Raw genomic sequence first — 24,667 nt, 5'->3', positions numbered from 1 at the left:
TCAAGGCTCTCTTTTTTGGGACATTCTCTTCCCGAAGCCTTCCCCCACTCCCAGGCTGGGCTCAGGAGAGCCTCTCATCAGTGTCCACGTGCCCCCAGCACTTGCCACGAGCACTTCACATGTTTGCCTCCCCTCCTGAGGCTCTCCGCTCACTAAGGGCATAACTGCTTTTCTCATGTCGTATCCTCAGGGCCTGGCAGTTTGGGACACCCAGTCAATGCCTGGCAAATGTCTGCAGATTGATTTTGTAGAAATAGGTTCATATGTTGTATGTAAAAAAACACCTTTTATCTAATGCTCCATTGCCCCCTCCCAAAGTTACACTTCTGTTCAAAAAGAATCTTTCCAGAATGAGGAAGATAGTTCTTCAGTATTCAGCATTTTGGTTGCACTCTCTCTGCCCTACCACCTGAGCTCTGTAAATAAGATGTTAATGTGAAAATATTACTTCTCCCAAATAAAATGCCTGCCTGAGTTTTTCTGGGGATTAGCATAAGGCAGAATTTCTAAAAGTACTGTTCCATTAGATAGTAATTCATATTCCAGGGAGGAAAAAGTTTCTTTTTAGTTAAATAATGTTAAAAAATGCTTTAACAGCATTTTTTTATTTGCTGCAGGACTTATCGGATCCTTTATTTGATTGTGAGCTCTTTCTTAAGCAACATTTTACAGATCTGCTACAAACAATAAATGAACCTCGTACAAAAGATAGCCCATTGCAACTGAGGTTATTCCCTGAGAATCCACAAGATGGCAGTAAAGGATTTTGCACAGAACTGGGTATACCAGCGGTGTCCGGCCTGTTGGCGGAGCTTCTGTGCTGTTGACTGTATTTGACTACAGTATTAAAATTGGTTGTTATCATAATGCTAGACTCTCAAAATATAATTCAAGGAATGAAAAGTGAACTCAAATCTGAAAGTAGAATCTGTGGCTCTGTTGCCTTCCACCACCCCACCACCCCTCCACCCCTTCCTTATACTGTGAAAGTCCCATTTTACAAGTAGCAAAGCACATAGAACCAACCAGGAGATCTGAGAGCCAAGATACCTTGGGTGCTCCTTTCTGAACACAGACTGATGGAATGATCCTCCTGCTTGAGGGAAAGAAAGAGTGGGGTCAGTGAAGGACCAAAGTTAATCTTCCATAGAATGTAATTAATTGCTTGTTATTTCTCTATGTTCAAAATCTACCCTGGAGGGAAACTTTCCTGATGGACCATGTTAGAAATGATGCTGTGATCCAAACTAAACAAAAAAACATTTATTGTCAATATCTCTCATATTTCATGTGCAATATAAGCTACACTAAACTATTGCTGTTTTTTTCCACATAGTTTTATTATTCTACTGACACATTTATAATAGAATCAAAGAGATGGAAGCTGCATTTTTCTCTCATTTCTTTGATCTGCCTCCATATTCAGCATTGCATGGATGTGAGTCAGGTGTCCCTAGAATCACGAACAGCTGAGATGAGCCCCCTTTCTGTACCTAACATAACGGAACTGAGTGTTCATCAGCAACTCCTTCGTGTGTGGTAGGCAGGTCTGAGGCTCAAAAAGATGGCAGTGATCTGCAGCAAACACATAAAACATTTCAGATTCAGCATCAGATCTCTCTCTCCGGTTTTAAAGTTTTTCAGGCACTTGTCCCACGCTGCTGGTTTCTCTGTTTCCCTCCCTCCTGACCTCTCTTCTCTAATCTCTTACTACTTTAAATTATTGGGTATTTTTTTCAAGAATACAGCTATCATTTTTGCTTACTTGTAAAAGAGTCTCCTTTCATCCCTGGTGGCTCATCTTTGTATTTTCTAAACTGGGTTTCTTCCCTGAGAAAAATTCTGATACATACTGTTAAGATAATATATTTTGCATCTCTTTCTAACATCTGCCTAAACCTTCTGTTAGGAAATAAGATATCCCAGTCTGTTCATTTATCCACCCATCCCTGTCAGCAATGAACTTCACAGGAGTTCTCAGTGCCCACGTGATTTTGCTATAAAGATATAGTCATGACCCAGCTGTGTCTGTGTCCTCAGGATGCTTGTACAAGCCCCTTGTAGCAAGGGAGGGCCATAGAAGAGGCAGAACCTGACCTGATCTGGGGAAGATTTATACTCTCCTTAGGAATGGGAGGACTCTCCCAGATACAATCCTCAGGTCTAAGATACACCCTCTTTTCATCAGACCACAAATGAAGACATGAAGTTCAGTGCAGAGGAGAAAGGTTATGATGCTCAGGAATACTAAACAGTCCAAGCCAACAAGGCATGAGGTATAAGAGACCAGTTGGCCCCTGAATCCCAGCTGGGGAATCAGAGCTCTAGACTGGCAGGGAAAGTTCCCAAGCAGACACTTGGTGCAACCTGAGGAAATTCCCAACTCTCTCACTTCCCTGTAAAGTAAAAAGAGGAAATCTGAAGATCTCAAACCCCTTCCAGCTTCAACATGCCAGGAGTGTACAGGGGTAGCCAAAGCAGGTTTACAGTTGTGAGTACATGAAACAGTTTATTCTTATTATTCATTTATTAAGTATTGCATTATTTATTATTGTTTTCAACCTACTTGTGACCCACCACTGTATGTGTTTGAGAGAAACCTGGATGATAAAAAGGAGGCTCTGAAAGTTTTTTTGAACAATTTGCAATTAAGAACTAACAAATTTTCCTTTAAATAATAAGAGTTTAAAAAATAAAAATTGAAGCCATGCCTTGTCAGAGTCCTTTGGTTATAATTTAACCATCAGGCTAAGGACTCAATTCCCCAATACAGCTTTTTTTAAAACGTTCCAACCCCATCTTTAAAGATCCCCCTTCTCCCTCACCTAACCGTGTTTAACATTGAATCCCCCCCACCTTCACACACTGTCTCCAGCCCGCCTTCTTCTCCCAAATCACTCTCCTATTCATTCTTCAGACCTAAGGTCACGTGTTCCACTCTCTGGCCAAATTCTACTTCGCTGTCCCAGAACACACAGAAATGCCTCCAGGTCAGGGTTCCTCCATGCACCCGCACACCCAGTACTTTCCCTATCACGACGTTTACCGTGCTCATGTGTAATGAATGATGTATTTGATAACCCATTTTCCTCACAAGATTGGAATCCAAGACAGTGTCTCTCTGGTTGGCCTGATATATTCTACATGCCCTATAAATATTTAAAGAATGAATAAAGTTAGATGATTACTTTAAGTCAGTAGGGTCTTTGTGAAGGCCTCATAAAACCGCACCGCCAGTCACCCATGCCCTGGTACGAGGTGCGCCTGTGCTATGAAAGGCAGGGTGGCAGGCGTGATCCTTGTGGGCTGACCCTTGCAGGGTTACCAACGGACAGGAGTGTTTATAACCTAACAATATTTGAAGAATGTTTATAACAAAGACTGCCAAACATCCCCAAAATAAAAACTTAAAAAAAAAATAGTTACGTCTTCTGCATCGCAGTCACTAGAGGGCAATGAAAGCAAACTTTGAACATCTTTCAAAAGGAAATAGAATTGTTAAAAAAGAATTCTGACTACCTGAGTAGATGATCTTATGTTTGGGATAGTTACAGGACCTGTAGGCTGTAGTTTCTGTGATTATGGGCTTAGTAGTTATAACCACCTTTCTAACATGGTATTAAAACCTATGTCATCTGTGATGATAATACCACTAACATTTTGTGCACTATCTCATTTGAACCTTCCACAAAATTAGTGGGAAATATGTTATTGTCCCATTTCCTAATAAAAACACCAATGTTTATTTTTATTGAATTTATTGGTGTGATATTGGCTGATAAAGTTATATAGGTTTCAGGCATATAGTTCTACAACATATCATCTATACACTACACTGTATTGTGTGTTCACAACCCCAGGTCAAGTCTCCTTCCACCACCACTTATCCCCCCTTTACCCTCTTTACTTCCCCCAACACCCTTCCCTCTGGCAGTCACCACACGAAACCAGCACCAGCGAGGTTCAGAGGTATCAAAACAGGAAGTGGCCACAAGAAGACAAACTATTGGTCCTGGTACAAGCCCTACAGTTACCTACTGACAGCTTACGTTTCCCAGGCATGCAGACTTTCTTGCTAAAGCACACAGTCTGGGAAAACACATTTGCCAAATTTAATTGCAACAGTTTAGAATGGGGATGTGTGGCTGCAGTTCTTTAGAAGATCTTTTGGTTTAGGTGGCCATCTGATGATCCTGCCAAAATATCCACCTAGAGCTTATTTACAGAAATGTACCTAGGAAAAGATATGTTCTGGGCCCCACACCAGTTAGACACCTGTGAAGATCATATGTGGCATTCTAGTTGCTTTGTGTTTATAAAAGAACCAAGAAGCAACATGTTAGGATTACTGCACATGATATATCAGAGCAGGGTGTCCAACCTGTGGCCCGCAGGCTGCATGTGGCCCAGGATGGCCCTGAATGCGGCCCAACACAAAATCGTAAATGTACTTAAAACATTATGATATTTTTTTTTGTTTTCATTAGTGTTTGTGTATTTAATGTATGGCCCAAGACAACTCTCTTTCTTCCAGTGTGGCCCAGAGACAGATGGGATCAAGGGAGATGGAGTTAGATACAACGATGCTTAAACGTGTTAGCTCCAGAGTTGGAAAGAGTGGGTCTGCCTTTGCATACACACTAAAAATAAACAACTAATAAGTACAGGAACCTGAGTTGGCCTATTTGCATGTAAAACATGGAAACGTGTTTGTAAAATGACCACTCTAAAATTCAATTACTAGAGAAGAAGCTCCTGGACTGACACAGTCTGAGCGGATGTGAGAAGTCCTTCCTGGAGACCCTGGTGAGACCCACAGAGGTGGGTGCAGCTTGTGCAGCTGCACTAGCGAGGTGACGGGGAACAAAAACCCTCATCGGCTTCCTCCTTTGCACTCAGTGTGTTGGCCTCCGATCTCTTCCCCCACCTTTTGGATCAGGCATCCTGAGCTGGGCAGTCTTGTAGGCCAGCTGGGGAGTGGGTGCTGCAGGAGGAGGCTTCCTTCACTTGGGATGGCTCTATGTCCCTGCAAGTGGCAGGCCTCCCTCAGGCTCAACTGGCTTTTTGACCCCTACCTCCAAGATGACAACTGTGAAGTGTGAATTTATGACAAATTTCACTTCTGAGGAGGTTACACATCACAACAAGGTCTCCATTATAGGAACTGATTTGGTTGTCCAGACCTGTGCTATCACCATTTTATCAGCAGGCTTGAGTGATGAGCATGCCCTTGTGGATGTTGATGAAGCAAACAGAAGGGTGGGACAGTGGACCTTAAACAGAGCAGTCCTTTCATGAAAGTGCCAAACACTGTTGCTGACAAAGGTTGCCCCTGGAAACCTCACATAGTGATTATCGCAGCAGGTACATGCCAGGAAAAAGGACAAACGTGCCTTAATTTAATGCAGTGAAATGTGATCATGTTTAAATTAACGATTTCCAATATTACCCAATACTCTGCCTGCTACAAACTGATTATTGTTTCCAACCCAGTGAACAATTTAACTTATGTAGCCTGAAAATTGACAGAATTTCCCCAAAACTATGTTACTGAAAGTGGCTGACAGACTGTTTTCATCCCTTGACTCAACCACTCTGAAAGCTATCACAGGCAGATCCTTGGAGAGCGTGGAGCCTCAGGCGTTCCTGCGTGGAGTAGAGTTCACATCGCTGGTGTCCCTCTGAAGGATCTGACCTCAGAGACACAGACAGGCATTGATAGTGAGCCTGAGCGGTGGGAAAATATCTACAAAGAGGTGATGGCCAGTGCCTATGAGAGGATTAAAATGATGGGCAACGGATCTTGGACCCTTAGCCTGTTTGTACTTGATTTCATGCAAAATCTTAGAAGAAGACATTTATTTTCCACCTTAATTAAGGGCCTCTTTGGAATAAATGAAGTACTCCTTAGTATTTTTTGTATCCTAGAAAAGAATGGTCTTACAGATCTTATAAATTTACAGCTGAACCCTTTAGAGGAGGCCCATTTGAAAAAGAACAGAAATGCTTTGGGAAATCCAGGAGCTCAAGCTTTAAAGTTGTTTAAAGCTACCATTCTAAAGTTATTGAAGAAGAGATGGTAGATACGGGATGGTCTGTGTCAAGCTTTTGAATAAACTTGAAACCCTAAAAGTTGGCAACGGGGAAGTGGGTAGAGTGACTTTTTTTTGTTGCCCCAGAAAATGTATCAGAACCAAAAGAGGCACCAGCTAAAAGCAAGAGTTAGTGAAGCTGATGGTTTTGTCTTCAAATACTGTTTATAATGTCTAAGTATGAACAAGTCGCTGAGCCTCACCAAATCTCCATTTTATTGTGTTATTGAGCATCTACTGTGAGTCTTCACTGTGCTAAGTCCAGGGGGTAGAGTGATAGGGTCTCATTTCACTCCGTTGCTGTTACTCAAGCAGAGGCGAGCTGACCAACCACAGGGATTTTTTTTTAATTTTTAAAAATATGATTATTGATTTTAGAGGGAAAGGCAAGGTGAGAAAGAAAAAAAACATCAGTGTGAGAGAGAAAAATTGGTCAGTTGCCTCCTGTATGCACCCCAACTGGGAATCAAACCTGCAATGTAGGTATATGCCCTGACTGGGAATTGAACCCCCAACCTTTTGATGTATGGGACAATGCTCCAACCAACTGAGCCATACCAGCCAGGGCCAACCACTGGGATTTAGGGGGCTTGGGAGAATATATTCCTACAAAGGAGAGAACGTTTTATTAAATGTCAAAGAATCCTATTAAGAGTATTTCTACTCTTGAAAACATTAAAAATAAAATTTGTTATATTCAAGTTGCATTCATGTGGTATGTCATAAACTGGTCCTCAAGTGGACTTTTATTCAATATTATTTGCCTTGGAATAACATTTAGCCTTTAAGGTCTGCTGATTCCTTTATTTCCCAAGAAGGAAAAAAGAAAGAAAAATGGTGGCCTTGGAACCAGAGGTTTGCACCCTGTGGCTTAAATGTGCCAGAATGAATAGAATATCCAGCATGGAACCTGACACAAAGTAGGTAGTGGGAAGTCCTGCCTTCTTTAGCACTGCCACTAGGAGACACTATGTTCACAGCCCTGTGAGCCAGCCTCAAACTCCAAAAGCAATAAGCTTCAAGCTTTCATATGGTAGTTGCTGCATCTTCTCAATCGAATAGCATTGCCCCACCACCGCCACCCCACCACCACCACCCCTCACCCCCCACCCCAAGTGAAAGCTGACCTCTGCTACATTTCCCAGACTTGGGGTCTATTAACTCTCCTTCCTCACACTGTGTCTATCTAGGACTCTAGTGTCCTCATGGTCCTCTTCTGGCCTCAGTGAAAACCTATTTCTTGATAATCAGATACAGCGGTTCACACTGAGGTTGAATGTCAGGAAAAAGGCCATATATTATCTCAACTATATTGAGTTTATAGTATATAACAAGCTTAAAGCCAAAGCACTGAATCTCAAATGTCAGAGCTACAGACTTTCTACAATAGCCCCTGTTTGGAAAGACTTTCAGAAACATAGAATGAGAATGTTTTTTACACTTTATGAAGCTGAGATCTGCATATGGCAAACCTAAGGCTTATTTTCATTGATTCCTGCACATGGCCCATTGCAGGCACTCAATAAATATAGACAAAATAGTCTTGAGGCCATGTCAAATGGACAAATTTATTTCTTAGCCCACACATTACATCTAAACAAAAACAAAAACCACTTACAAAGCTCCTGGGAATTGGAAGAAATAGATTCTACTCAGTTTTGAGGACAGAAGAAGTAAATGCCCTCTGTTTACTAGGAAGAATTTCATAGAAGTAGGATTTGAATTGGACTTCCCAAGGCAATGGTGACAGAGGGCTCCCAGCCCGGTAGACAGCACAGATGGAAGTTCAAACGCTGCTAGAAAAGGCTCTGATGACAACACTAGAAGTGCTTGTCTGAAAGCTGGTTTTGAAAACCTTTGCCCAGCATACATTGTTCTGCTTCATTTTAGTTTCCTTTGTACATTTTAAACACTTCTTCTCCCACATATACTCACACTTCTCCTACACACTCCCAATCCTCCATTTTTTCCCACATATATAGCCAAAAAAAGTCTCTTTTTCTCCCTTTATACTAATTTCCTCTAATCTTTGCTCAGTAATGTGTCACAGTCAGAACAAGTTTCAGCTCATTAGTTGGCAATCTTAATGCTGTTCTCTTAAAATAGTCAAAGATTTGCTCTTTTCCTTAATAGCCAACAATAAATATGGATTTTAATATCACCTAACCCATTGCCCAAGGCTGAAATGTTCACAATATCAGACTCAAATTTGAGCCTTCTAAAACTACTCTGGGAAAAAGAACCAAGTATATTTATTTTACCATTTTTTCCTTAATCTGAAAGCAAATAAAATGGACTTTATTCATTAAACATTTTAACCAGGAAATAACCCCAAAAAGCAATTCTTAAATTTAAAATGCCATTCACATTAAAAAGTACAAAATTGAAATTTGCTTTTAGTTGTATCAGTAGTAGTACTAGGTTGAACCATTTGCAATTGCCACTTTTGTAGATCAAGTCTAATACTGGTGATTTTGTACATTAATTCAAACTAATATGGATTCCTACCTATCTAGTACCCACAGAATCCTCACAGATGTCTTGGTCCTAGAATTCTTGGGTAGAGGTTACAGCCATAGATAACAGTGTGTAGGGAATCTGCAGAGGGTTCAGGCCAAAAAAGCTGCTTTTGTTGGTTTACTTATTTGAAAAGGATGTTCAATAAAGCAGGAAAATTTTTCAACTTTTAATATTGAAAGCAATAGCCATTATTCACTGAGAAGTTTTTATATGCATCATCTTACTCAGTCCTTTAACTCTGCAACTCTTGGAGTAGTCCTATTGTCACATTACATCCTAGATGTGAAAGTGGAGTCTCAGAGCAGGTAACTTGCTCAAGATCACACAGCAGATAAGAGGCAGTGCCCAAATTTCAAAGCTGAATCTGCTGGAAAAAGCCCACACAATTTCCCTCCAATCACACTGCCCCCATTGATGGAGAAATAGGGGGTTGAGATGCAGAAAAAGAGAGACAAGGGAAGGAGGAAAGGAAGGGAGGGAGGGAGGGAAGGAAGGAAGAAGGAAGGAGAGAAGGAAGGAAGGATTCTCTAAAATGAAATATCAATTATCATCAGCACTTAATATTATGGATACATTTTGAGTTCTTTGCAAGAAACTGATTTTCTACAATTAGGCTTTTGAGATAAAATTCTATAAAGGAGGAAATCCTATTATAGACCAAGAGCTCCTCAAGAACACAGCCTCTAAATAATCTTGGCATCCTTGAGCAGTGGCATAAAACCTGAAACAGAGTAACTCCCAAATAAATGCTTCTAGAATGAGTGTTTGAATGAGTAAATGAATGACTTTTACAATGAAAGGAAGCAGAAAAGGAACTTAGCTCTTTGCAAAATTAAACATCATTCAGCATATATATATTTTTTAACCACATGATTGAATCACAGAATCATAACTATGAGTGGGACCTCATGGACTGTTTTGTACAATATTTGTGTAATAAATTAAGGAAAGCCAACTAGTAACAGAAACTAGAGCTACATCCACTGAGCACTCTTTAAAATATATCTGTCTCTGGATTTTGCCACCTATTGGGACATAAAAGCACTAAACTACTGAATTATCCTAACTTATTTATTGTTTGATCCATAGGATATATATGTATATATGTATTTGAATATACATATATACAGTGTAAATAATTATAGAACAATTTATTTCAGAAAATATTAAAGTTATAGCAATTGATAAAGATCAACATTAGCCAGGAATTTCTAGATGGCAGAAAGCCAAATACAAATTCTCTGCTTGGGGAACCAACCATTTATTAATCCTCAGGTGGATGAGTGTTTCCGAAAGGAAACTATGTGGCCAGACACTCACAGCCAGCAAAAAAGAAAAAAAATACTTTTCATACATACAACATATACCTTTTTTACAAGTTATCTTAAAAACACATTGTATGACTATATATACTTTGTCTTAGTGTTTTATGTTTTTTATGCACATTTATCTTGTGTCCTATTCATAGAAAAAGCCATGGCTTTTTCCTGTCTACCTGACTTTCTCATTACTCCTAACTTTGAGGAGAAGCAACACTTACAACTTATGTATTTCCTGCATTCGGGTGCTATATATGCATAATCATCTATTTTCTAACATGATGCTCATGGTTTTCTATTGGTCATTTTACGTGTCTCCAGTGTGACTCCTCCTCTGAGTGTTTCTTTAACCCTGTATTTTGTATCCGAGGTGCATACTAAAGTTGCATCTACACAGTGATGTTTTCATGCTTTGAAGAGGGACTGAGTTGTTGGCAAGGTTGGATAACAAGTGGAGGTTAGTTACCATGGCAGTGATGTAAACCTTGAGCTATGCACATACCCAAAAGCCCAAAGTTAAGCTATTGTTGACTGACTGGTGCTAATTACGGAAAATAGGACAGATGGGGAAGGCAACTTGGAGTTACAACATTCAGCTTGTAATGACAGTGTTAGGAAGGAGTTTGAACATTCAATCAGGTCCTTGATATGCAGCAAGGCTCCACATTAGACAGAGGAACAAGTGGGTTTTGGGGGAAAAAAAATTTACAGCAGCTCCAGGGCTCTATAAACTCTAGAAGGCTTCCCTAGCAGCCCAACATAGAGAACCCTCATTTAAGGCTCGTCCTTGACATAAGAGTCACAGAGCATTCAATGCAAACAAGGCAGCCTGAGGTGGCATTTCAAAATGCAAGCAGAGACAATTTTATCTCAGTTCAAGTATAAGCTCCTCGGGTTTGCTTGTATTTGACAGCTAACCCAATGTTGCAGTTGTATTAATGAATGAGAACACTTTTTATTTTTTATTAGGATAATTACAGGGCTCTCACAGCAAGTCAGTTTAGGCTTCAAACGGGCAACACAACTCCAGAAACTCTGTGTTAGGCAGTAAACACAGCAAGTGGTAGTCTGCCTTTCCAACAGAGCAGGAGAAATCAACCAGAGAAAGAAAAAAAGGATGGAGCCGAAAGTCGAGGCAGATCACTGATCAGTCAGAGGGAGGGGGTCGGAGAAAGGCGAGAGACCAGAAGCAGGAGGAGGGAATAGACAGCCGCAGAGGAAAGGTAAGGAAGGGAGAAGCAAGGCAATGTAGTCACAGACGCAGATGCCGAGGGACCAGGAGAGGATCACAGAGGTGAGACCTGGAGGCGGGGATGTGGGGGAGGGGAGCGGGAAACGGTGTTGGGTGATCAAGGGACCCCATCTCTGCAGGGCAGTGTTTGTGGTAACTTTTCCAGATGTCTAAGTGTTTGACAAAAGAGGAAATCGCAAGAGGAAGCTGCGTGCAATGTTAAAAGATCGAGAAAGGGATTTTAAAGAATCCGGAATTATATGTCTGAATTCCAAAGAACCCCCAGGGCCAAGAACTGCAAGGGATAGTCATGTATATTTTATTCTGATATTGGCAACTGTTATGGGACTGAGTGGAATTTGAGAGTTCGAGGTCTGGGTTTCAGAGCATGTCCAATGTTGCTTCTCCTTCCCCTGTACCCGTGCTTATTGACTTAATGCTGGTCGGTCTCACGAGATGTGCCCGAACCTGCTGCTTGTCTTTCATGTAACTGGCCCCAAGTGTAGCGTCAAAAGTATATGCCTTTAAGGATGGCGAGCTAGGTGAGGAGGCGCTGCACTTGGCCACAGGGATGTAAAAGGCTTTGATATTGATTAAGATGCTGGGAGGGAGCAAAGAAGGATTGTTAGCTCTCTCTAACATCCAAAGTGGCAGAGGGGCTGAGAGGGGCTGGCCCCTGCATTGGCGGATTGGGCTTGAAGGGAGCAACCCCTAGGGACCAGGACTGGGCAATATGCCTGTAAGGAACTGTTAATGGGAATGGAAAAGCAAAATGACCCACAGTGATGACAGGCACTAGCAAGCAGGAGCTGGAGCTGCTGTTAAAAGTCTTCCTTCTGTGATATCATGGTAAAGGGAAATTTGTTTTGTGGGGGGTTTGGAGCATTGATTCAGTAGTACCCCAGCATAAGTGGCTGTCAGAGTATTTCCTGCAGAAGATAGGAGGGAGGTCTGAGGCAGCCAGTATTGTAGAGGGGGGCATCATAGGTGTGTGTGTGGGGAGAGGGGGACACAATCTGTGTATCACAAAGATGAAACTCTTATCCCAGTTCTGATGTTGTGGAAGCTTTTAACCTTCCTGTGCCTGTCTCCTCTTTTTAAAAGTTGAGCTCAGCTAAGTTCTTGGGAAGATTGGCCATAACAAACCCAGCACAGTACCCTTCTGCTCAATATTTGGTTATAGTATTACCTTTATTACCAGCCTCCTTCCATCCACATGTAAATTTCTGGTCTCAGACAGATTGAGACAAGCCAATTTCTCTGGATTCCTTCCCTCTCTTTATTCCCTCTTGTTTTTCATTTTTATTCTCCTGATTCTCTTTACCTCTCCTTCCTATTATTTACGGTTCTTTCATTTTGTGCAAGGTAGTAAACAAAGGCATTGGAAACTGATTTCTTCGTGCATTTGTTCTTTAACTCAGGGAGGGTGGCATTTCAGCTCTGTTCACATCTGGAGCTCCAACAACTAACCATGGAAATTCAGACTTCGCTGGGGAGTTGTTTTCTGCAGGGAGTGACATTCTCGGCACTAAATTAGGAGGGATGGAAGGGGGGAATTGGTTGTAATTAGAAAAGATTTAAATGACTGAAAATACATTCCTGACTATGTAAATGGAAATTTTCCAATGCTTACAGTATTCCCTTATGACTGATGGCAAAGGCTGTGCTCAGCCCTGGCTCCTGTTTTGAAGTCCTGATACACATCTGAGAGGACAAAGGAAGCAATGAAGGTGATGCAGTCTAGAGGATGGCTGTTCTCCCACCCTCTTTCTATTTCGTGAAGCTTGTCTTCTCAGAAGAATTTTGAATTTATTTTGTTGCTTCTTCTGGTTCTCCAATTGGCCAGAAAGAAAATTTATATGAAATTATTAGCTGTTAGAGTGAGGGCTATATGTTGTGAGGTCCAGCCAACACTTCCCCAAAGAGACAGCATTCAAGATCGAAAGCCCACCCTTTAAGGAAAGCCAGGCTCTCCTTTTCAGGACCCTGCACGTCTCCTCCATTAGTTCTTCTCTCATCACTTCCTTTTCTAGTTTGTCTTCTTTTCATTATTAGCCACTGGAATTGACCTCCAAATATTTGGTGCACTGGTTAATAATACTTTTTTTTAGAGAAATAGAGTCTTTGTGAGCCTTAAAACCTCTTCAGAGAACAGAAAGGGATACATCCGGCACGCATAATAACAATCACCCTCAATAATAATCTGTGAGGAAGAGAACTTGTGTCACATCCCAGGAATACAGGAAGACTGACCCAGTGGTTGGTCCTACCCTCATGAGGTTTATAGTCTAGTTAGTGACATTATTCATAAAAGGGTAATTTAAATGAGAAAAGAAAGTGAATTGTGTGACAATGAGTCATATGATCTATTTTTTTAAATAATAACTATATATGGAGGTAAATATATATGCTTTTGCAACTATACATATGCATTCAGTTACATGTGCCTGATGCTATTCTAGATACCAGAAATATAGCTGAGGATATTATTTATGTGTGTTTGGAGAAAATGTATAGACAGCATATATTCAATTTATTACCATTGGTTACCTGAAGGTTAGAGTAGAATAAAGGAGATATTCAATTTAATTATTGGTCTTCAATTTTGTTTTCATTAGTTAAAATGAACTCAAATTATATCTATACTTTGAAAAATAATAATGAAGCACTAAAGAAGGATGGAAATTTATATAATGCTGCCAGGCTGTGAGCTGATGGCCACGTGAGTAGCACAGACCATCAACAGGCAGCCTTGGAAAGTAGAACTTGGCCTGAACTTGGAGGAAGATCAATACTTTAGAGAATCCAGGAAGCAGAAAAAGGGGGAAGAAGAGATCTATAAGGAATAACATTGGAACAAGGGTGTGCAAGAAGCTTCTGGCTGCAGCAGAGGGTTTGCTTAAGAGAGGAGGTGTGTAATATAGGGGACTAGATACAGGTACTTCCCTTTCTACTCTGCAACAAAAACACTGTGTAACCCTGCAAGTGACTCTATTCCCTGGGCTGTGAGATGGGAGGATTGGAGAAGAACAGTTTTAATATTTCCTCACATTGGAAAAGTCTGTGGTCTTAAGAAACTAGAGAGACATGTAATAAAAGCCAGAGATGGAATGCCATAAAGTTGAGGATAAAGAATTTGCATGTAACCTTCAAGCAGTGAGGAGTAACAAAGAATATGAGAATCTGTATCATGTGTAACTGTGAAAAGCAGTATTTCAAAAAAAAGTAGATTGGCCATGATATACAAGATGACTGTCAAAGAGGTAGTAATAGAAATAGAGGAAGTATGGGTAGGAGAAAGAGAATTTAGAGGAAGGCTTGCAGGTCAGTTAAAAGTCTACTGCACAGTGATGAACTGTAATGTTCATCAACAAAACAATCATGAGCCCATAATGGGGAGATAATATGATAATATAGGAAAAGGCTTTCTGTACCACAGAATATAAGCTAATGATCTGAGGAAAAAATAGAGAATTAGAAAATTACTACCTTTTCAACCCTCAATGAAATAAGCATTTCAGGCAAGTATAATCAGTAGATGTAAAAAAAATTAAAATGAACAGTTTTTTGGTAAAAGGATATTCACACAGTCTCAAAAATCACCCCACAGATTGGTACTTACAAAGGTGCCATTCTAAAGGTGCCTTTAGAATTGGAGAGATCTGGTGGTCCTTAATCAAGAAACCAAACTTGGTATCACCAATACGAGACAAGCTCACATTTTGGCCCTCTTCCTAACATGATACAGTAAGAAGTACACAGTGTTATTCCCCAGATTTTGCTAAAAATGTTTGACCTGATTCTGATTAGGAAGAAACAATTAAACAAATCCAGATCCAGAATGTGGAACAGTCTGTAAACATTTGGCCTGAACTCTTCAAAAAAAACAAAGAAGAAGAAGGAGAAGAAGAAGAAGAAGAAGAAGAAGGAGAAGAAGAAGGAGAAGAAGAAGGAGAAGAAGAAGGAGAAGAAGAAGGAGAAGAAGAAGGTCAATTTTACAAAAAAAATAAGGTAGTTTTTAAGATTAACAATAACAACCAAATATGAGTAAGCCTTGATTCAATACTGGATTAAACAAAAAACCTATAAAAGACATTTTGAGGTCAATTAAAGAAGTCTGAATAGGAATACTGGATAGCATAGAATTACTGTTAGCTTTCTTTGTAGTAATAATGGCAATGTGCTTATATAGGAAATAGATAGATAGATAGATAGATAAGTAGACAGACAAACAGATACATGTTGTCAGAGAAAGAAAGTAGAAGGGTGGGAGGGAGGATAAATGTGCCATATATCAGCAACTATTGAATCTTAGTAAAATGTTATGGATATTCATTATACTATTCTTTCAGTTCTTCTGTTTGACAGTTTTCAAAATAAATAGATGGGGTCAGGGGGGTCTGTTGCAATAGCCTACATTAAGACTTAGAAGTGGGGTAATAAATTTGATAAGAAAGAACAAAAGCAAAACATGTTTTAAAGGGGAAATAGATTAATAAATATCATTTCTCAACAATATTGGTAAATACATCTTGATTTTCAAAATTTGTGTCTGTTCAGATCTCCTCCCCTTGAATTGATAGATGAAACTATTAAAAGAGAGGATTTTTATAGTCCTTGACACAATTTTTTTGAACTCAAAAAACCTGATTCCTGGCAGGTTTTGGGCCATAAGATGATGACCTTATTTTTAGGTGAGGAATAAGTAAGAGAAATGCTAAAATGTGATTATGGACAATAGTCAGATGTCACAATATGTGTAAGCCCAAACACAAAAGAATGTCATTTTCCTGAGGAGCTATGGTGAAACAAATGTCAAGTAAATCCTGCATGTAGCAGGCAGAGTTTGAGTTTTGAATTAATGTATTTTGACCTCATTAATACTTTATTTAGCACTGTAGTCTTACTTAAGCCTTTCAAATTCTTTAGGAATGGACCATTTGACAGGTATGTCTCTAGAGACAGTCTTTTACTGTCTTTAAAACTGACTTTAATGCTTATGAAGAACATCAACTATGTAGGAAAGGAAAAAAAAGAACCAAGACTCTTTTTTACCTATACTATAATCTCATTAAGGCTCATTTGTAATTAGCATATTTATGTGAAAAATAATGTTGATACAATATTTTTTATTGCAGGTGCTATTGTATTTTTGGCAGGACAGTTTTTCACTGTGTATAACCGTGTCACAGTTTGCAGGACATTCAGTATACCCTGGCTTGTACAATTAATGCTAATACTGATCCCTAAATCTGACATTTTAAGAACAAAAAAAAATCTATCCCTTCCCCACATTTCCATACCTAGTTGAGAGCTTATCTTAGACTTTAAGTCACTGAAGGCAGAGCCATTGCTTTCTTCACCGAGGCGTCCCCAAAACTTAGTCTAAAGACTGCCACAAAGAAGACACTCAGTAAATACCTATTGAATTAATCTATGTAGTGTTTAAAAATTTGATTATTCAAATTTACTCAGTTTTTCTGTAAACATCACTGTAGTTCTAGTTTATTTTAGCAGTGCTTTTTGTTTTTTATTGTCAAAGTAACACAAACCCTGAACGCAATAGTTAAAACTTCTTAAATACCTTTGAAACTTGTTATGGCAATACATGTTCACTTAAAAGTTACTCAGATACTATTACAAGCTGTAAAATATGATACAATGCCTTCTCTCCAGCTTTTCTCATCCACCATGACCTCACCACCATAGCCCTTTGAAACTGCCATTAGCATTTAACATCGGGTTGTTTAAACTTTCAGGCACTCTCTGTCAGATTATATACCCTTTTTAAACAGTCAGGGTTATATATACATACAGTTTTGCAATGTGTTTTTTCTTTAATTTAGCAATGTATCATTGATATTTTTCAGTATCAGAATATTAGACATGCATGTCATTGCTTTTATGGCTGCATAGCATTTCATTATATGGGTATTTAATAATTCATTTAATCAATTTTCTATCAATGGTGTTTTTAACAGGTAATTAAATTTAGAGATAGTTTAATTTTAGAAACCATAGAAAATTAAGTTTTAAAAAAATAGGACTTCCAGTCAGGATGGAAGCATAGATAGACACATTTTGCCTCCTCATGCAATCAAAAGGACAACAACAAATTAAAAAAAAAATAACCAGAACTGCCAGGAAATAAAACTGTATGGAAGTCTGACAACAAAGCAGTTAAAGGAGAAACATTCATCCAGACTGGTAGGAGGGATGCAGATGAGCAGCTGGGGTGGAGAGGACCCATGGCAAGGCGGCGGCTAGAGGACCAGGCAGTCCAACACTCATGTGTGGAAAAACCAGGAGGAACAACTGTGGAGAGAGACAGACTGAGCAACCCAGAGTTCTAGCTCAGGAAAAGAAAGCTTCAAAACCTCTGACTGAAAAAAAACCCATAGGTTGCAGCAGTGGGAGAAACTCCCAGCCTCACAGGAGAATTCATTGGAGAGACCCACAGGATGCTAGAATGTACACAAACCCACCTACCTGGAAATCGGTATGGGGGGGGGGTCAATTTGCTTGTGGGTAGCAGAGGAAGTGACTGAAAATGGATGGATAGCTGAATAAGCATCATTGTCCCCTCCCTGACACTTCCCCCACATACAACACCACAATGCAGTGATAAGGGTTGCCTACCCTGGCAAACGCCTAAGGCTCCATCCCTTACAACATAACATGAGTGCTCAGACAAAGAAATATGGCCCAAAGGAAAGAACAGATCAAAACTCCAGAAAAAGACCTAAGCAATGAAGAGATAGCCAACCTATCTGATGCACAGTTCAAATCACTGGTAATCAGAATGTTCACAGAAATGGTTGAGTATAGTCACAAAGTAGAGGAAAAAGTGAAGGCTATATTAAGGGAAATAAACAAAAATATACAGGGAACCAACAGTGAAGAGAAGGAAACTGGGACTCAAATCAATGGTTTGGAGCAGAAGGAAGAAATAGACATTCAACCAAAACAGAATGAAAAAATAAGGACTCCAAAAAATGAGGAGAGGCTCCAGGACAACTTTAAATGTTCCAACATCCAAATTGTAGTGGTGCCAGAAGGAGAAGAGGAAGTGCAAGAAATTGAAAAGTTATTTGAAAAAAATAATGGAGAACTTCCCCAATCTGGCAAAGGAAATAGACTTTCAGAAACTCCAGGAAGCCCAGAGAGTTCCAAAGAAGTTGGACCCAAGGAGGAACACACCAAGGCACACAATAATGACATTACCCAAGATTAAAGATAAGGAGAGAATCTTAAAAGAAGCAAGAGAAAAGGAGACAGTTACCTACAAAGGAGTTCCCACAGGACTAGCAGATGATTTTTCAAAAGAAACCTTGCAGGCAAGAAGGGGCTGGAAAGAAGTATTTGAAGGCATGAAAGGCAAGGACTTACATCCAAGATTACTCTATCCAGCAAAGCTATCATTTAAAGTGGGAGGGCAGAAAAAGTGTTTCCCAGATAATGTCAGGTTAAAGGAGCTCATCATCACCAAGCCCTTATTATATAAAATGTTAATGTGACTTATCTAAGAAAAAGGAGATGATAAAAAATATGAACAGTAAAAGGACACATCCTTTTACACAACTATGAACAACTGAACATAAAAAAAAACAAACTAAGCAAACAAGTGGAACAGGAACAGAATCACAGAAATGGAGATCACATGGAGGGTTATCAGCAGGGAGGAGGAGGGGAGTGAATGGGGTAAAACATACAGGGAATAAGAAGCATAAATGGTAGGTACAAAATAGACAGGGGGAGGTTAAGAATGATATAGAAAATGGAGAAGCCAAAGTGGGTTATATGTACAACCCATGGACATGAACTAAAATGGGAGGCAGGGGGAATTCTGGTGGGAGGGATGCAGGACAGAGGGGATTAAAGAGGAGGGAAAAAAATGGGACAACTGCACAATCAATAAAATATATTGAAAAAATAAAAATAAATAAATGAGTATTTGCAGTCAGTCTACTGATTTCAAAAGGGATAGCATGCTGAACAAACTCAGAAGGTTGCTGTGATTACCACCATGCATCAAGGAAAGACCTCAGCTTTAAATAGGACCCTAATCTAAAGGAATCTGTCAGTCTGGACACATACAACACCTCATGTCAGAACAGAAGGTGAGGTGACGAGCAGATTTTTGAGAACAGGATTTAAGTTTCACCCCCTAGAGTTTGACCCTTTGCCTGAGCAGTTTTGGAATTTGGGTGAGTTTATCCTTAACAACAGTGTTTTAGAAGGTACTGAGACATGGAATGGGAGCTTCGAGGATATTTCCACCACGATACCCAGAGAGACACTTGCCTCAACAGAGTCCCATGCACAGAGCACAGTGTGGTGAATAGAGCCCTAAAACGAAGAGACTGAATCTGTCATTGGTTTTATGGGTCACTGTTTTCGCTTTAATTTATTCTTTCAAAGTACAAGCCACTCTTCCAAGTCCTGAGTGGCAACAGAGCCCCAAAGGGACAGAGAATTTTTATACCAGCAAAGTTACAGCACAATCTGAGACAGAAATCAAGTAGAGCATGAATGAAGGGTCAGCAGGATTGCATGGAAGAACAAGGAGCTACTTCTGCATAAGAGGTGCCCATAGCTGACTGATCACCTCTCATTAGAGAGCTTTTTTTTTTCCTTGTTTTCCCCTTAAGCCTGGAGAGCATTTTAAAAGTGAAGATTCTTGAGCCCACCTGTTATGGCAGAAACTCTGTTCTTGCTGATGCAGTAAAGAATACAGATCAGTGAGCCTATTAACATACAAGGAAAGTTTATTAGTGCTAAGTTCTAATGGAAGAGCAAAAGCAAGGGTAGCTAGAGCAGGGATGGCTAAGTTCTAATAGGAAAGCCAAAGCAAGCATAGCAGTGTTCTAATAGGAAAGCAAAAGTAAGGTAAGGGTGGCTAGAGCAAGGGTGGCCAGAGGCTGGGTGGCCAGGGTCTCTGGCCAGAGGCTGGCTATCTAGGGCCACCCCTACCATGTGGCAAGAAAGGGCCAAGAGGGCCAAGAGAGTGAGGCCTTTGTTCTGAGGACTTATAGTTGATGGGATGGGGGTGAGGGAGTTACATATTGATTGATGGGTAATGATGGTGCCAACTTTCCCCCTGGGGAGACATGACTACCCAAACATAGGTATGGGGGTCTGTTAGTCAAAATCCTTATCTTGCTCCAGACTCTATTTGTTCATTTTGCATACATGACAGAGGCAGGCAATTAACCAAAGTTGTTTTAGGGGCTTTTCTTTGGGCACCATACACCCCCTCGTCCCCCTTCTATGCCTTGGAATAAATACACAGTCTCAAGGTTTTCCTTTACCCAGCTAGTGGAAATAATACACACAGACTTTCAAGGGCTCACCCTCTGCACTATCATAGTTTACTTGTGTTGTTTGGAATGCCTGATAGTGTTATCAAACCAGGCTGAGGACTACTGGGTCACCAAGTGAGGCATGTCCTTCTTTGCTTTTAGCCTCTTGTGTTACGTTCTTGTTAGACTGAAGTAGTGAGGGCCCTGACTTTATTTCCCCCGTGGCTGCTCATTCGTAGCTGCTGCCTAAGTGCTAAAAGGTGTTGCCTGGCAACTGGGATGCTAGCCCCTGGTCAACAACAGCAGCAGTCTCAGAGCTCTTTCTGTGCTATCTCCTGCAACACACTCTCAAAGATTCTGATCCATAAAGTTCAGTTTAGTCAACCATTCTCTAGCTACATGACAAATACCCTCTGAAAAGGCCTGTGATCAGTACCTTGCTCTTAATAAATATGTAATAAAAGACTGTTAAATTTTAATCATTTAAATAAAATTACATGATTTAACAGTCATAAGCATTTATTAATTCAAGAAATATTAAGTATCTACATAGTATTCCAGGCATCAGAGGTTTAGAGGTAAATGGGCAAAATCCCTACCCACAGGGAGCATTTCTTGGGGTGGGTGAGGTAACAAACAAGCAAAACATTAGGTAGGCCTAAGTTCTATAAGGAATTAAAACTGGATGTTAAAGATAGGCTGGAAAACTATTTATTTATTTATTTTATTTTATCTTAAGATCTTTCAAATATTATATTTGTCTAGGTATACCTTTTTAAATTAAGTTTATGGGGTTAACATTGGTTCATAAGATTATGTAGGTTTCAAGTGTACAGTTCTATAATACATCATCTGTATATTGCCCAGTGTGCTCAAAACCCAAAGTCTAGTCTCCTTCTATCCCCATATATTTGATCCCCTTTACTCTCTTCAACCTCCCACTCTTCTTTTATAAATACAATTACATGCACCAAATAACTGTTCTTCCTCAGGACTGTCTGATTAGCTTCTTGAGGACAGTTGTGAGCATAAAAGCTATGCCCATGGGGGGATCTGACTGAACAGAAAGCATCCCAACTCATTTTCATACAACTGTTGATGATGATGGTGATGTATACAATAGAACAATGTAGATAATTTGTTATAAAATGAATCATCTGGGATGAGTGCTAACATGGATAGGATATCAGAGCAACAGGAGTAAACAGAAACTATCCAAGACAAACTAGGGGTATGTATGGTTGCTCTCTGCTTGTAGTAATACTATTTTTCCCTTAGCCTATTGTTATATTGAATGTGCTAATTAAATACATATAAAGAATTCTAGTTTAAGGGTTAGTTTAATAATTCTGAAGTATAATGGCTGTGATTTTATTTTAACTTCTATATTAAATGTAAACACATTCTATTAGGGTTCAAATTTACAAATATGTAAGGCATGATCTTAGAGTAATATTTTGTATTAGGTTGATAAAACTGAGATACACAGCTCAGAGAACTGAAAACAACTGCTCTGAAAGAAAGAACTGCCAATAACACATTGTTTTGCTACCTTTGATAAAAGTGTGTTGCTTCTTTTCTTCTTTTTTGTCAATCTTGAAAGGAATAATTGGAGGTTTTTTCCTTTGTATTGAATTTACTGGGGTGATACTAGTTAGCAAAATTACACAGGTTTCAGGTGCACAATTCCACAACACATCATCTGTACACTGTACTGTGTGTTCATCGCCCCAACTAAAGTCCCCTTCCATCATCTTTTTATCCCTGCTATACCTTCTTCCACCATCTCCCAGCCCCCTTTTCCCTGTAATCCCACTCATGGGCACAAACAACAGTGTGGAAAGCTACTTTAAATTGGGTAGTCAGCAAAGAACTCTCTGAGGAATTGGCCTTTAATCTGAGACTTATGAAAAACAAGGAATCAAATGTGAGAAGATCTAAGGAAGAGCGCTATAGTCAGAAAGACAGCTGCTACAAGTGCCCCAAGGCTAGAGGAACTTGGATGTAGGTGAAGCAGAATGAAGCCCTTGTAGCTGTAGAACAGTAAAGGAGGCAGGTAGCTGAACGAGGTATAATCAGAAGGACAAATTGAGGTTATGGTGAGTTGTTTGGATTTTATTCAAAGTACAAGAAGAAGCCAGAAAATTTAGCAAAAAAAGAGACATGATATGATATATACTCTGAAAACATCATTCTGGCTCTTGGGTTGAAAATGGATAGAGATGGGTGGGGGAGCCACAGTGACAGCAGAGAGCACACAAAAGAAGCTGTGGCCATGTCCCTGGAGGGACCGTGGCCTGGCACAGGGGAACAGGGTAGAGTTGGAGAGAAGTTGGTGAAATTGAAATATGGTTCAGAGCTGAAGTACACGACGTGTTGATGGATTACAAGGGGAGGTGGGAGGGAAAGGGAATTAAGGTCAGCATGTAGTTTCTGGTTTGAGCACTTGATGTTAGTATTAATAGTTGCTGAAAGTAGAAAAGTAGGAAGTAGAAAAGGGTTAGAAGGAAATTAAGAGTTTGCTTTTCAGCATGATGAGTTTGAAAAATCTTAGACATCCAACTGAAGAGTCAAGCTGATATAGAAATCTAGACTTAAGAGAAAAATCAGAGCTCAAGATACTAGGACTGCCTTATATTTTATAACACATATAAGGAAGGTTTCAACTATTTTTATTTACATATTCTTGTAAGATATAACCTAATTACTCAAAATGCATGAATCCTGAAAGTTATTTACTGTGTTTTGGCCAGCAATAAGTGGATTTGGATAGCTAAACTATATTTTATCATTTTTAGTTAAAGGCTCTAAAATGATCAGCCCTCTATAAACACCCTGGTAAACTGAAACATTTTTAAAGGTTTTTTTTTAATACATGCCCATTTTTGCATCAGCAAGCCATATTTAAAAGGGATGCTAATTGTAACTGCTAAGGCATGTAAATATTCAATATCAGTTTCTCATTTTGCCTCTGCTCCAGGATTCTGGTCTTGAGCTCTCATGCAGCAACTGTCAGAAATGTTATCACTCTCCACCAAGTGTAACAGCCTCCAGGAGGAGAGGGAACTTAATTAGAAATTTCCACTTCAAATACAATTTTTAGTTCATTCACTCTGAGATGTGCTAGAGGGTATTTAAAAGTTTAATGCTGAATGAACTGTTTGTTTTTCTCAAGTTATCAACAAAATATGGATTGTGTATGGAATATATTTGTTTATTAGGCAGAGGAAGGGACCTCAGAGATTTAGCATGAGGCTCTCCTTCCAGATGAAGGAGCTGAGGCCCAGAGAGGTAAAGGGACTGCCCAAAATGAGATAAAGTATCTGCAGGAGGGGACAGAAAGCCCTGCTAGGACAGGGCTTTCCAGGGCACTGTGCTTCCTCTTGCAATGTCTGTGTCCCCAGCACTTACCCTGGGTCTGCTGAGTCTTTACTGAGATAACTTTATACTTGCCCAGATAGTACTTTGGGTGTGTCAGGGAAAAGGTCAATGACAGCTAACAATTGCATGTCCTATATACCAGGCCCTATTATAAGTGTTTTACATGCATTAACTAATCTAACCTTACAGCAACTCTGTGAAGTGGGTTCTCTTACTATCCCTATTTCATACAAGACTCTTCTCCATCTGGGTCTAGTGATATCAGGGCACTCACCTTAGAAACACCAAGACTAAAATCATTATTAACATAAACTATTTTTCTAAGCTCCAGACAGATATTTTCCAACTGCTTACGAGATGTCCAATAGACACAGAAAATTCTATGTGTCTTAAAATGAATTATCCTTTTGTCCAAACCCACTTTTCACCCTGTGTTCTCATCTTGATTGTGTTCTCATCTTGATTAAAGGTATCATCTTCCCTCTAATCACCCTTCTCATCTCTCATCTTCCATTCATTGAGAACTATATGTATTATTTAAACTCTATTTTGTTCCCAGAGGTATCTGAGGAGAATAGCTCCATGGAACCTCCTTCTGTGCCCTCTCTCAAGTCTGTGTTCATTTCCCATTATAAATTCCATTCTCATTTTTCTAGTTCAGGTCTTCATCACCTACCACTTGGAACATTGCCATAGTCTCCCATCTGATTATCCAATTCTTGATCACTTAGTTCTTCAACTCCAACATTTCATTGTTACCCTAGTTACCCACCAACACAAATCAAATTGTGTTTGATGCCTCTGTAAAGCCCTCCCCCAGCC

General features: G+C 39.7%; 1 protein-coding gene and 1 pseudogene across 15 annotated transcripts in view; both read left to right on the top strand.

Annotated features, from left to right (window-relative positions):
- Positions 1-24,667, top strand: part of DLG2 (discs large MAGUK scaffold protein 2) — a 1,902,487-nt gene that overhangs the window by 1,546,370 nt on the left and 331,450 nt on the right. The window contains exon 1 of one of the 15 annotated variants that reach the window (XM_045817846.1): positions 11,118-11,225. The exons of the other annotated variants lie outside the window; for them this stretch is intronic. Coding sequence (XP_045673802.1) covers positions 11,196-11,225 — 30 coding nt within the window. The 5' untranslated portion in view covers positions 11,118-11,195. Of the gene's footprint in view, positions 1-11,117; positions 11,226-24,667 lie in introns of those variants that run through there. 15 annotated transcript variants of the gene reach the window in all.
- On the top strand, positions 1,433-6,036 carry LOC123805301 (annotated as a pseudogene).

This window comes from Phyllostomus hastatus, unplaced genomic scaffold (genome assembly GCF_019186645.2).
Source record: "Phyllostomus hastatus isolate PE091 unplaced genomic scaffold, TTU_PhHast_1.1 phas_scaffold_317, whole genome shotgun sequence".
NCBI lineage: Eukaryota > Metazoa > Chordata > Mammalia > Chiroptera > Phyllostomidae > Phyllostomus > Phyllostomus hastatus.
The sequence above is the reverse complement of the archived record's forward strand: the minus strand, read 5'-3'. Positions and strand labels throughout refer to the sequence as shown.